The sequence below is a fragment of the Euprymna scolopes genome, chromosome 23 (assembly GCF_053919585.1).
Source record: "Euprymna scolopes isolate OS-2025 chromosome 23, ASM5391958v1, whole genome shotgun sequence".
In the NCBI taxonomy this organism is placed as follows: Eukaryota; Metazoa; Mollusca; class Cephalopoda; order Sepiida; family Sepiolidae; genus Euprymna; species Euprymna scolopes.
In genome coordinates, this window is record NC_136504.1 from 80,656,610 (window position 1) to 80,672,114 (window position 15,505).

Genomic DNA, 15,505 nt, shown 5'->3' on the forward strand with positions numbered 1-15,505 from the left:
CCAATACTTTTTGTAGAAATAGAAAACAAGAAAAGAAGTCTTATTCTAACATTCAAAAGCAACTTTATTGATTATTTTCGTTAGTAAGAATATAGAGAGGACACAAGTTAATCGTTAAAAGAGTTAATGTGTAGGGACGATGACTAGAGAGGCCTTTTGAAAAAGAATGTGTTTAAAGTTATGGCTCATTGCCATAATGGATTATTCGTCTCCTAGAACTTAGTAGTAGGAACGTGTGTCTATATAAGGACCGGAGCAGTCCTGTAGCATGAGAAAGAAAGTTTGTGTGTGTACTGCATGTGGAGATAGCCATGATGGCTTGTTTGTATTCCATCATAGTCGAAACTGAAGCCCGTAGGTTGGGTAAGTTCTTGTGTGTGTCCCAAGAGAGAAGTTGGGGGTGACAGGTCCTTTCCATATGGAGTTGTTGTCCGTCCAAGATTTGGAAAGAGAGAGAGAGAGAGAGAGAGAGAGAGAGAGAGAGAGAGAGAGAGAGAGTGTGTGTGTGTTGTGTGTGTGTGTGTGTGTGTGTGCTGCCGGTTTAACGTTTTATAAACTCGGTCACGTGACTGAGAGCTGGCTTCTGATTGTACAAGCCAGGAAGGAAGTGTATTTCAAATCTCCAGCCGCAAGATTTTGCTTCTGCTTGTGTTTGTTGCAATTTTCGTCTGCTACAATTTTATTGTCATCGTAATTTATGAAATCGTTCATTTTTCACTCAAATCGATTGATTGCCAACTTTAGTCAGGGATCCACCGTGGTGCACAGGAAGAAAATTTCACATGCTTTTCCTTAGTGACTTAATCCATAATACATTGTAGTCTACATTGCCTTGTAGAGAGCCTATTGTTGATTTTATAAAATTATTTTTATATAATTGCTTGAATTAAAGTTAAAAATGCAAAAGTAAAGTATCATGGTTGAATTGTGCTCTAAATAGAAACATTCATTTTACTGTTTTATATGCCAGACCCCTTTTGCTCGTGAAAACTTCTCAAATGCACTTGTAAGGTTGGACTTTATGGTGTTAATTTTGGTCAAAATCGGGCTTTTCTTTCTTTAATCAGACTTTTTGATTAGCGATTTTTGATACATATATATTTAGCATTTAGATACAAAACCTATTTAAGATCACTCCCAAACACATTTGTGTGAAATTAAAAAAAAAATCAGCCAAATAGTTTTGGAGTTTAGGAAACAAATTCACACACACACACACACACACACACACACACACACACACACACACACACACACACACACACACACACACACACGCGCGCGCGCGCGCGCACAAACTGCCTTTTATAAATAAGTAGAGATTTTGATGGTTTTGTTTTGGCACAAATGTGGATGAGAATTTAGTGCCTAGAGGTTGGAATGATAAATTTATCACCCTAAAGAAAACAACACTGAACATTACAGCTTTATTTTAAAGCTTTTATTAAAAAAATCAATTCATATTCGATTATGTAGCTGACATCTATTCAATGTAGTCGCCTTCAGCCTCAGTCGCTGCCTCAATGCAGGTCTGGAACTGGGAGCATGCCTTTTCCGCAAACATCAGCGGAAGCAAGGCAAATACTCAGCAGATGATGCTGATCAGGCTGGCTTTGGTGTTGTGGAAGGTCATGTTGGTGATGTTCTCGATGTATGACCAAACAAAGTAGTCCAGCGGGTTCAGGTCGAGGAGGAGGGGGGACTAATGAGAGAAGGGTACAAATTTGTAGAACTCCTTCTGAAGCCAAGCCTGGGTCTCTTTGAACATGTGGGCCGGCGCCGAATCCTGCTGTCACACCCAGGGTCTGCCAGCGGCTAACTAATTGCACCAGGGGATCACCACACTCTTCAGCACATCCAGGTACACTTGACTTTCAAGCCGACTTCAGAGTTGTAAGGTGGCATGGTATAGCCCTCACTTGAAACCTCACCAAAGATCATAACCGTGAGTCATCCGATGCATTGAGCTGTACTCTCAAGCATTGAATCATCCAGATTTGCATTTTGAGGGTGCTGGCAATGGTCCTGTTGCCATAACTTGGATAGGTAGAGAGCATGAGCTGTACAGTAGCGCATTTCCAATCTTGCTTGTTGAACATTGTGTCACTTTCAGACATGACAGAAGGCCCCTATCGCTCTTGGGATTTGTACACAACTGGCTAATTAGATGGTTTGAAACAAAAACAAGAAAACCGGTTTTCATCAAACGGAAATCGAATCATGTCATCTTTTCAAGAGCGACAATTTTATCGTTCCACCCTGTAGCCTTGATTTTATTTTATTTAATGTATATGATCTCATTGAAATATTTACTTGGCACAGCCTCAGTAGGTTATAGTCATACCAGTTAACGATGCATCTTCAATACAGTCTGACAGAGTTTTGGATGGTCTTGCATCTGTCGGACTGAGGTATGATTCTGGAGCTTTACCCTCCCAGGTCGTTGCCTCCCATCTTTCAAATGGAATAGGTTTATTTATTTATTTATCTGAGGCGCTTCTAGCCAGACTGATGAGTTGTAAACGACGAAACAGCTGTCTGTGAATGACTATATATATATATATATGCACTACAAAGTGGAAACAGTCAGTTTTATAGTCAGCAGGATCTGTCATGATATTTTTTCCTCTCACCTTCTCCATTACATGAAACTCCTTGATTCCACATCTGTGATTATGATGCAATGCAAAGTCATTTTCATATGAGAAAATATGCTCTCTAAAAGTGGACCCTTTGAACGCTGTGCAGCCTCTTGAGTTGATGCCATCGCCATAACCTTACTGCCTGCGGTTGCCCGCTCCCCCTACCCACTACACATCTCTCTTGTCGTGTAATGGCCCTTTTCCTTCTTGAGTTTGACAATCCATAGCATTAAACAATAAATTGAGCGCCTCATAATCCTCTACAATTATTTACAATTCATAAAAACTATCAAGAGGTTTCAATTAGCATTTATATACCCATGTGAGTGCCAACATAAAGGGAAGCCACTTTGCCAAGATTCGCTCGTCACTCATCCAAATGACTGAATCAAATGCAAATGCAAGTCTACGGATAATGCGTAATCTATGTCTCACTTAATATCTTTATAATTTGTCATAAACAAACTACTTAAAAAATGAAATGGCTGCTTGGAATAATGTATATAGGCATATGTTTAATCCATGGATTCAAGTCTAATTTACTGTCTTTAGGCAAACTATTCACAAACGGGATGCTTTGTTGACCACAACTGATACACGCGTTACTGTTAAAGTAATGCCCAGCCATTTGTAGCAACATTACATGTGTTCATGTGATTTATGTAAATTTTCCACCCATGCATTGATGCTTATTCTTATTTTTCAGGTAAAATCAAACTGTTAAGAGAGTGAGATTTCATCCTTAAACACATCAGACATCGAACATATGATTCTTTTGCCTATTAGCTAGGAACAAAGTTTAGTATCTGTCCACGGTTGGAAAACGGAAATTTTACTAGATTGAGGCAATTTTTATTTTTGTCCCAATACAGAGTGCCTTTAAGACCTGTCTAACTCTGCCCTCATGGGAAAGCAATGAAGCCTTTACTCATGATATGAAATTATATAAAAAGGAATTCTTTGACTTGAAAAGAGTTATGTGACCGTTTACTCCATCAAGAGAGTCACTTTGTTTTCTCTCTTTTTAGTCACAACCAATTTAAAAAATTTTTTCTATTGCTCACAATCAAAGACTTCAGTACACATATAAAAATGAAAACCTAAAAATTAATGCATCAGCAAACTGAAAATGTTGCAACACATCGCTGAATACTTGTGCCCTTGAATATATGTACATGGGATGATAGTTACTTTTCTTGTTGTTTAATATTAAATTCAATTAACCTTCAAACGAAATCTAATAAACATGACACTTTCCAATGGAAGTGAGAAGGAAACAAAAACAAAACAAAAACTGGATTTACAATGTGAAACATTTGGTTTTAATATTAACAAAAAATAATGTTTATGAAGCATTTCTTAAATAATAGAATTAAAGTTCTTTTTTTGTTTTTTGTTTTCGTTTTTTGAAATTAACTACAATACAATTGGATTGCAATAATGCGAGGCATTCAATTAAATGAAAATGAGAATTCCTACGTTCCTCATATTCATATTCTTTCTCTGAGCATAATGAAATGATATTTATGATGTCAAAATATAGAAGCAATTCTATAATAAATCTCACACTTGATATTCTGCATTGTTCTATTATTGGATGGCATAAAGCTAGCGAGAATAAAGTTCTGCTGTGAGAATAATTCACCTGGTTTCTTATAAGTTAATTGAGAAACGTCAGCAACTTTAACAATCAGGCTGTTCACCAGAGTTTACACAGGCGGCTGAGTGGCAAGGTGTCTCTGAACCAAGAGGGAGGACCTCAGAAGAAGAAATTCCCATATCAATAGAAAAGGGACATTTTTTAACCGTCTGATCCACAGCTGTAGTTTGCTCTCTTCCTGAGATATTGTTATGGGTCAAAAATGATTTGCACTGACATTTATAATAATCCTATGTAACTGTAGTCGTCATGAAGGATTAATTTGTATTGGTAAATATAAGCAAGCATCACCATTCCTATGCTAATTGCAGTTCATAGGATTTTGTCGGCCTTTCTCTATTCGACATTGTTCTATAAGCTTATAATCATAACTTTGGTTGTTCCTGTTATATTCTACACCACATGGTGCTATATCAAGTTGTCCATAACTGTCATGGTCCCTTGCAGCATCACATGGGAGGAAATTACTATAATGTAAACCGTTACTAGAATTGCACAACAACAACAAAACACCATAAAAAAAACTATCCCAATTGCAAATTAAATCTTGTTTCTCTGTTAAATAATCCTCTGATCTTTATTGCTGCTGCCATGTTAACAATTATTAGGATCAGCAAACATTCCTATTTATATTTCAACTCGATGGATTTTCGTTCTCTGCTAGATTATTCTGTTATTTCTTTAGCACTTGTTATGTACATGCAACTATATTCTCCAGCATGTTGTCTGTAACCATCATTCACCCTGGTGGGGTCATCTGTGGTGCCATTACTATAATGCCAATCATTACTCGAATTCCCAAACAACCAAGTGCAACCATTCCTATGCGAATTTCAGCTCAATGGATCTTGTTGGCATTTTTCTATTTGACTACAAATTCTAATTTTATCAAATAATAACGATGCAAATATGATATTATTCGAATTTAGCTTAGCATAAACCAGGCTGCTTAAAAGCATTTTGAAGAAATAATCTCATAGTGGAATTGAAGATTCAAGTTTTGATGGTAAACTTTTGAAACTTTGAAGACACAGGATTTGGTTGTAGGAGGCCAAAATTGAATTAGTGATTGAAACAGATTTACATTGTTACGGATTTGTATCCTTTTTATGGTGACTTTTCATTGCTTATGCTTTTAATGCCGGTCTTTTCTGCATTTTTCCTGCACATTGCTTATTATTACATCAATCGATGGCTTCATACCTATTTTACAAACGAAGGTAGAGTCTAGAGAGGGGTGTGGGGAGGAGTTGTTGAACTTGCTAAGGATCTGAGCACGCATAACCTCAATGATATGTTTCAATAAATTGGCTCTATTAAATGATAATGTAGATAGATACATCGATTACTCATGTAGTGAACTAAGACTTCCTAAACATTAATTGTATGATTTCAAAAGTATGAAATCAAATTGTACTTTCAAATTGTACTTTCTAAACATTAATTGTACGATTTCAAAAGTATGTAATCAAATTGTACTTTCTAAACATTAATTGTACGATTTCAAAAGTATGTAAACAAATTGTACTTTCTAAACATTAATTGTACGATTTCAAAAGTATTTAATCAAATTGTACTTTCTAAACATTAATTGTACGATTTCAAAAGTATGTAATCAAATTGTACTTTCTAAACATTAATTGTACGATTTCAAAAGTATGTAATCAAATTGTACTTTCTAAACATTAATTGTACGATTTCAAAAGTATGTAATCAAATTGTACTTTCTAAACATTAATTGTACGATTTCAAAAGTATGTAATCAAATTGTACTTTCTAAACATTAATTGTACGATTTCAAAAGTATGTAATCAAATTGTACTTTCTAAACATTAATTGTACGATTTCAAAAGTATGTAATCAAATTGTACTTTCTAAACATTAATTGTACGATTTCAAAAGTATGTAATCAAATTGTACTTTCTAAACATTAATTGTACGATTTCAAAAGTATGTAATCAAATTGTACTTTCTAAACATTAATTGTACGATTTCAAAAGTATGTAATCAAATTGTACTTTCTAAACATTAATTGTACGATTTCAAAAGTATGTAATCAAATTGTACTTTCTAAACATTAATTGTACGATTTCAAAAGTATGTAATCAAATTGTACTTTCTAAACATTAATTGTACGATTTCAAAAGTATGTAATCAAATTGTACTTTCTAAACATTAATTGTACGATTTCAAAAGTATGTAATCAAATTGTACTTTCTAAACATTAATTGTACGATTTCAAAAGTATGTAATCAAATTGTACTTTCTAAACATTAATTGTACGATTTCAAAAGTATTTAATCAAATTGTACTTTCTAAACATTAATTGTACGATTTCAAAAGTATGTAATCAAATTGTACTTTCTAAACATTAATTGTACGATTTCAAAAGTATGTAATCAAATTGTACTTTCTAAACATTAATTGTACGATTTCAAAAGTATGTAATCAAATTGTACTTTCTAAACATTAATTGTACGATTTCAAAAGTATGTAATCAAATTGTACTTTCTAAACATTAATTGTACGATTTCAAAAGTATTTAATCAAATTGTACTTTCTAAACATTAATTGTACGATTTCAAAAGTATGTAATCAAATTGTACTTTCTAAACATTAATTGTACGATTTCAAAAGTATGTAATCAAATTGTACTTCCTAAACATTAATTGTACGATTTCAAAAGTATGTAATCAAATTGTACTTTCTAAACATTAATTGTACGATTTCAAAATTATGTAATCAAATTGTACTTTCTAAACATTAATTGTACGATTTCAAAAGTATGTAATCAAATTGTACTTTCTAAACATTAATTGTACGATTTCAAAAGTATGTAATCAAATTGTACTTTCTAAACATTAATTGTACGATTTCAAAAGTATGTAATCAAATTGTACTTTCTAAACATTAATTGTACGATTTCAAAAGTATGTAATCAAATTGTACTTTCTAAACATTAATTGTACGATTTCAAAAGTATGTAATCAAATTGTACTTTCTAAACATTAATTGTACGATTTCAAAAGTATGTAATCAAATTGTACTTTCTAAACATTAATTGTACGATTTCAAAAGTATGTAATCAAATTGTACTTTCTAAACATTAATTGTACGATTTCAAAAGTATGTAATCAAATTGTACTTTCTAAACATTAATTGTACGATTTCAAAAGTATGTAATCGTTTATGACATACAAAATAGTCAAATTGAAATTAGAAAGCGCATAGTTATTGTCTCACCACGTTTTGGCCAAGTAAGCCTCTGGCTGGATTTGGGTAGGAGTGAAACCGCTATCTTCAGACAATTCTCACCTGGGACCGTAGAGATTCAACGTCTCTATCAACTGCACAACGGACCCCGAAGGGCGATCAAGGTTGGATATTTTGGTCCTATAAATCCACATTTATTTATTATCTGATCTTCCATGGTCGGGTCCGTACCGAATGGTATATATATTATTTAATTGGAATTCATTATTGAGATGAGTATTATTTATTAATTTATTTATTGCAAACTATTATCCTCATCTTTATTAATTGTTGTTTCATAATGTTTCGGCTAACTATTCCTCTAGCCTTCGTCAGCCGGTCAGAGCTTTACTTGGCCAAAATGTGGTGAGATGACAACAACTATGGATGGCAGTAATTGCTGAGGATGCAATTAGGAGATTCTGAGTTTCTATCCCGTCGCGGTTACCACCTGACGAAGGCCAGAGGAATAGTTGGCCGAAACATTGTAACACAATATCTAAGAGAGATGAGGATAATAGTCCGCAACAAATAAATTAATAAATAATACTCATCTCAATAACGAATTCAAATTGAATAATATATATCTTTCGGAATTATTGAGATGTGGATTGATAATTTTTATTATTTGGACTATTTAGACTACTGTTCTGATTTTGGATGTGATTCTCATAACGTTTCAGACAATGTAACCTCAGGTACATCTTGTCAAACTACCAGACATCTTGTACAAACTACCGACTTTGAAATCTAGTGAGCGATTGTCTTTTCTCTTCCCTACTACCCCTTTTTCACAGAAGGGACGTTGCTAGTCTTTCTCTACTCTCTTGCTATTTTCATGGTAAGTGTCTGACTGAGTTTCAATATATCATACCTCTTCTTTAAAACCTTCATAGTTAAAAACGTCTAGCAATAATTAGTTAATAATTTCTCTTTCTCTCTCTATGTACGTTCAAAGTTTCTTTCATAGAACTAACTATTTGTGGAATACAATACTGTGGGCCTACTTTCCAGCTGACTACAACATGTTCGTTTTCTAGTTTTATGTAAATAAATTTATGTAAATAAATTCTTGTTGAGACGTCTTTTTAAATAACCAAATTCTGTTAAGTTTCAGTCATTTTTATCAATCATTACACTGTTGTCTGCCTTACACACCTATTAACCATTATCTTCGAGTGGCCTTTTGGTCTTGATAAATGGTGAGTCTTTAGTAAAAAAAAAAATCACAAACTCAAGAATGCGTACAAAATTTTTAATTAAACCTTTTATTTAATCCACAGAGGCAACTTGTTCCCGTTTCATCAGCCATGGCAGGATAGAAGTATTCATTTCTCTTTTAAGTAATTTTTAAAAATATACACAGTTGTTCCTTTTCTTCAAACGCGGTCGCTCTGATTCAACTTTTTGCACTAAATAAGTAAAATTCCTATTTTTTTTCCTATGCAAGAACTAAATTTTCTTTTGGGAATGAAAATCTTTTTATTATTTTTTAAGTTGAAAACGCCGTTTATATTTATTTCATCAATATTAATAAAAATGCTAATATATTTTCGTTTCTTTTCAGGTAAGTAGCAACACTGTTTTCATACATTTCTCTGCATATTTAATTTTTACTGTATATTTAATTTTTACTGTATATTTAATTTTTACTGTTTTGTATATCATTCCTAATTACTTGACTAAGTAAACATTTTCATATAATAAACACAGTTGTTATTCTTTTTCTTCAAAATCTGTTGCTCTGATTCCAAATTCTGTACTTATCTTTAAGTATAATTCCTTTTTTTAATCTCATGTGAGAATTGAACTATCTTTCAGAAATTGCAGAAATTTCGGAAAGTACAAATTTAGACGAGTGTCATTTTACTTAATTCGCAGCCAAATTTTGTGAACATTTATTGGGTAGTTTTTATATAATCTTGTTAACCTACAAACTATTAAAATGTATAAATAAACACTTATTAGTGAAAAATTTACTATAACTATAACAATAATAATATTTCTAAAATCTGTATGATTAAAAGCAAAACAAACTTACCTCAAAATTGACAGAGCCACTGTGATCATGATCGAATGCATTGAAAACATAGTGTGCATAATTGCTTGAATCTACAAAGAAAAGAAACAACAAAAGTTTGAATATACAAAGAAAAGAAACAACAAAAGTTTGAATCTACAAAGAAAAGAAACAACAAAAGTATTAGCAATGTCCAAATAGGATACATATGAAATTTAAAGTAAGTAGAAAATTGGGTTTACATTCGGCAATCACATAACGCTCACTTCCTTCATTTTGTTAAAGAACAGCCGTCTGTTCTTGTAAGTGAGTAAATATGAGATGGGATAGTCGAGGATTCGAACTTGCGAAGCTAGATTTGGAATTGAGAATTCCGATCATAAGTTAAAATAAATATAGAATGTTATTGAAAATGGAATGTAGAATTACCATTGTTTAGTTCACATAAAATAGTTAGATATTTGTTTATTGAAAAAGGAATGTAATGATGTAATTTTGTTTCTGTTGAAGAAATGAAATTAAAATAAGGAATTTAGATCAGAACAATAGAAAATATTTAACATATTTGTAAAAGTGGGTTAGGAAAATGAGGTTAGACAAATCGGCTTTTTAAAAAACATGTGAAGAGCGATGCATGCTTGAAAACGTGAGGTATGTCAAGACACGAGTCTGATATGCACGACGTCAGTCAGTCAGTCAGTCAGGGGAGAAGAGAGGAGTCAGAGACAGAGCTGACATGAAACCTTGGAAGCAAATGTTAGAAGAAGAAAGAATCATGTAAAGACATGAATTCCTTAATGCAAAGCCATTGACCGGTCGAAATGGAATAAACATCATCATCTTTTTGTATCTGTTTCTTCGTCTTATGTATTCAACGGAAAAGGTATTGTCAATTTATATAAGAACTTTGTGAAAATCATCATCTCAAAATTAGGTAACGAAATATGTGTCAATGTTATAGAAACACTCCCATTCACAGAACTGTCAAACAGTATAACTGTGAAACGCACTATATCTCGGTCTATCTATTTCCTCTCCTTGTGTATTACATTTTCCCTATTAAAATGCTTCTGTCTCTGTGTTAAATATATCTATCGGCACACCAAAATATGAACACACTTACTTAGACGAACAACAACTACAATATCGCTTCGTCATCGCTTCTTAAAATATAAACCCTATGTAACATTAGTACTCACATTCCAAAAGCGCTGTTTCTGATAAAGAGGAAAAACTTGCCGTTTTCTAGGTCGGAATCTATCTATACAAATACAACACTTATCGTTGGTTTTTGACGTTGCAGTTTTTAGCACTTTACATCAAGTGGCTTCATGCATTTTCTGGAGCGATTTCGACAAAAAACAGATTAGTTGGAGTGCACTGGATTATAAATCATATGTGCTTACATATGATTTATAATCCAATGCACTACATTAAAAATCTATCAGCACCACCGGCTATTCATTGAACATGAATTGATATTTCATACATTTAAACCTTTTTGCAGTTTATTTACTAGCAAAATAGAATAGAAAAAACAATTACTGAGGATTAACTGCTATTTTTCTCATGGCCGCGAATATTAGTTTATTTTACTGTGTATAAATCTTTCTCGGTCATTTAATGCTAAACATTTTCGAATTAATTCATTATTCATTTTGGGGACAACCTATCGACAGCTTTTTATGCTTATCGAATCCCTCATTAAAAAGTTGTTGAGAGGTTGGCTCCAAAACGGTGCATATTCTCCCCTGATGACTCAGTATTATTTGAAAACCGAAGTATAATGCTCCACAATTAAACCTACAAATTAATTTATGAATAAAATAACTACAAAAAGAAAATGACTAAACGATCCATATTTCTATGATGAATACCCAACAGTAACTCGAAGCCGAAAGGAAATACTTCACATTTGAAAACAGATAAAAAACCTAATTATATTCAAACCTACAATCTCTTGAATAAACCCATTTTGTTTCTTCCTTTTATTTCCATCCTTTTATTTGCACACACACACACACAATATATATATATATATATATATATATTTATATATATATATATATATAAATATATATATATATATATATTTATATATATATATATATATATATATATATTTATATATATATATATATAAATATATATATATATATATATATATATATTTATATATACATAATTTAAACATAAAAACTTTGTATACAATCATGGAAGTAAAGAAAACGTTCTGCTATGAAGTGCTTGCAATGATAAAAGTTTGTTAATTGTTTCAGGTGTGATGACTGTGTTATGTGAAACCAAATAAATATTTGTATGAAACTAAAATAGGAAATAATCAAAAATAGTTTTTGGTGGAAATCTGAAAATCGGTGAACATGTAATAAATGACATTTTGTTCTTCCATTGTCCATCCTTACATACGATTAGAATTAGAGTCTCCGTATCTTCTGCTAACAAAAACATTAATAATTATATAAGTATGGACGATGATCTCACATGCCATGATAATAGAAAATAAAACCAGGTCTTGGGGGAAACCTGAAAATCGATAAATATGTAATAAAAATATAACTTGTACCTTTAATGCTAAGATATATCTTAATATTAGAGTTTCAGTATTACAAAAGCATTAATAATTACGTAAGTATAGACGATGATCTCAGATTCCAGCATAATGTTAAAACGCTTTGTTCTTTAATTCTGATCGAGATTATGTGATAAAAGCTATATTGTTACAAATAAAAATTTTCTGTACAGATTTCTTTTGAAAAGGATGTGATTATTAATGCACGTTGCAATGTTTTTGGTATAACTGTGCTGGGTATTCTACTTACAACTAATCAGAAACCGGAATCACTCCATAAAATATACTGAATCTCTTAGAATTTCGACACATAACTTTTTGTCTTCATACACGAAAGAACTCTTCCATTCATTTTCGTCTGTAACTGTTTACAATTCTAAACTTATTCAGATTGTCTACTTAATGAAAACTCTGCTTTTCGTTTTCGTCTGCAAGTTTTTACAATTCAAAACTTCTCTGGATTGATATTACTATATTGTTTGAAACAACATTTCTCTTCTAAAATTAAATGGTTTCTAACTCGAAATGTTATTGGTCTAGTGGGCGACTTTACTTCGATGAATCGGAATTGAAATTCAAATTGTGGCAGTTGAAATTTTGTGGTTATTTACGAATTCAAAACCTACTTAAAGCCATTCAGTCACAACCTAAAAATCCAAACGACCAAACTGTTTTATGCGGAATTGATGCAATGCTTTGATGACGACTACAAATTATTGAATATATTAAGAGAGCATTATTTATCGAAGGAAAACCCGAAATTATCTCTTTATATACAAAACTAATGTCTGTAAAACATATTGAAGCCGAGACGATTACAATGTTATAAAAGGCCGAAACAACGACAAATTCATTAATTAAAATTCATTAATTAAAATTCAGTAAAAATATCTAGTGAAATAATAAGTTGCATCTACGAATTTCTATGGTTCTGAATGGATTGCAGGGTAACTTTAAACTGTTTACAAGCGTGATAACCCAGAAAGAAAAATTCCATAACTTTTAGTCCATTCAAAGTAGTTATGAAGAAACCAAAAAGATGATAGAAGAAAATAAAGAATCGACAAGTATCATGAAATTTAAAAATGCCCACCAAAAGCCAACAAAATCAAATAATACCTTTACCTGAAATAAAAACCGCAACTTTAAAAAAGAACAAATTTTCTCATGAGAAAAAAGCGAACACTGTCTGCTATTATTGAAAGTGACCCAACTACAAACGTTTTCAATGTAGATACAAAGATTTCAACAGGATCTCCATAAAATATGTGGAGAGTTCCATTAGTGAACATATATTTTTATTTTCATGTACGTTTGACACTTCAACAAACAGTAGCAACTTTCTTGTAGACTGTCGGGCCACTACACATGACTTTAAAGTATGACTTTAAATTTGTAGACGATTATTCCTGTTTAATAATGGTCTATTTCTTAAGGAGCAAATCTGATGCTCTGCTAGCAATTCAGAAATAATTAGCCGATATCGCCCCTTACAGATCAGTAAGGTATATTTGCTCTGGAACGGAATTTACAACTAGAGAACTGAACTTTTATTAATCAACCATACTATTAAACAGGAAAAATCAGTGCTTCACGCACCACACGAAAATGGCACCACTGGAAAATCGTGGCAGACTCTTTTGAAATGGCAAGATGTTTACTTATTGAATCTAAACTCCCCCAAAACTTATGGACGTATGTATTGATGGCGACCGCCTATACATGCAACTGATCTTATAATAACAGATTAAGAAAAACTCCTTATGAAGCATTCTGTAGTAAAAACGCAAATTTAAATAAAATGCACATATTAGGTTCAACTTGCTTCACAAAAGCAAATCAAATATTAAAAGTGAACATGGTCCATTTCTAGATTACAACAAAGGTAGACCAGGGTACCTAATATTTTTCCCAGACAAATTACAATAAAACAAGTTCGCTGTGTAAAATTCAGTAACACATTTCATTTCAAAAACGAAGGACGAAGAAGATGAATTAATATTTCTCAACTTTTTATTCATACATCTACCGATGACAAGGACGCTGATGCTGACAAAAATATTAATAACGATGACAACAATGATGCTGATGTTAAAATTGAAACCACGTGAAAACGGTATCCAATAAGAAATAGAAAGAAAACAGATTTTTAATGGCCGAGAATTTCGAGAATTATCAAATAGATTATTGCTATTCCATGGAAAATACGCCAAAAAGCTTCATTAATGCAATTAATTCAGAAAATTGTTAGCAATGGAAAGCAGCCATGAAAAGTGAAATTTACACTTTAACAGAAAGTAATACTTATATGTAAGTGCACCCACCAAAAGATTGAAATGTAATTTTTTTCTTGATGGGCCTTCACAAAAAAGACTACAGCATCAAGCATTGAATAGTTTAAAGCAAGATTTGTTGCCAAAGGATTTTCTCAAATTTGTGGGCAAGAATATTTTTCAATTTTTTCACCGACGACGAACTTAATCACAATAGCAACTTGCATAGCAGTATAACATTGACATCCATCAAATGGATGTAAAAAATGCTTATTTAAATAATCTAATAGACAGCAAAATTTATATTATCCTTCTCGAGGGATTCAAAATGAAAAATAAAAATTGAGTGTGTAAGTTTAACAAATCACAGTATGGGTTAAAGCAAGGCAGTAGAAATTAGAATGAAATATTTTATAATTATTTGATTGAACAACAATTCAAACAATGCCCAGTAGATATGTGTATCCTAAAACTTTAAGCAATAAATTACAGATTTTAGTTTGATGAGTTGATGACATTTTAGTTGCATCAAATTGTGACACAAAGTTAATGAATGTTAAGAAGGGATTAAATATAAAAAAATCAAAATGGTGGATTCATAGTTTCTGAGCATACAATTTACTTATGAAAAAGAAATGATTAAGATGAATCAATCAAGGTACATGGACAAAATCCTATTAAAGTTTGGAATGCAAGATTTCACCAAACACGTTGCACCATTTGAAAATGAAATAAATAAAAATACGGACCAAGCATCTTAAATAATTGAGGATAACCTATATCGAAAGATCATAAGGAGTTTTTAATTTAATGACGACCACAAGGCCTGTTACACAGTAACAAAACTATCACAAAAATTATCAAAACCAACAATTAAGGGTTAAACAAGTCCTTTATCAAAAAATGACTAAGGAACAATCTTTGATATTTAGAAAATCTGCATATTGCATAAAGTTAGAGGAGTTCTCAAATTCAGATTGGAGAAATGATGAAGATCGAAAACGTTGAACTGGATACTGTTTCAAAAGTCAGGCTTCATGGAAAGAAACAACAGATTGTAGCACTTTC

General features: G+C 32.0%; 1 protein-coding gene across 3 annotated transcripts in view; it reads right to left on the minus strand.

Annotated features, from left to right (window-relative positions):
• The window catches only part of LOC145246041 (Kv channel-interacting protein 4-like), a 362,502-nt gene that overhangs the window by 29,119 nt on the left and 317,878 nt on the right, over window positions 1-15,505 (minus strand). For all 3 annotated transcript variants that reach the window (XM_080107880.1, XM_080107882.1, XM_080107881.1), the window contains one exon: window positions 9,596-9,666. In XM_080107880.1, coding sequence (XP_079964006.1) covers window positions 9,596-9,666 — 71 coding nt within the window. The remainder of the gene's footprint in view (window positions 1-9,595; window positions 9,667-15,505) is intronic.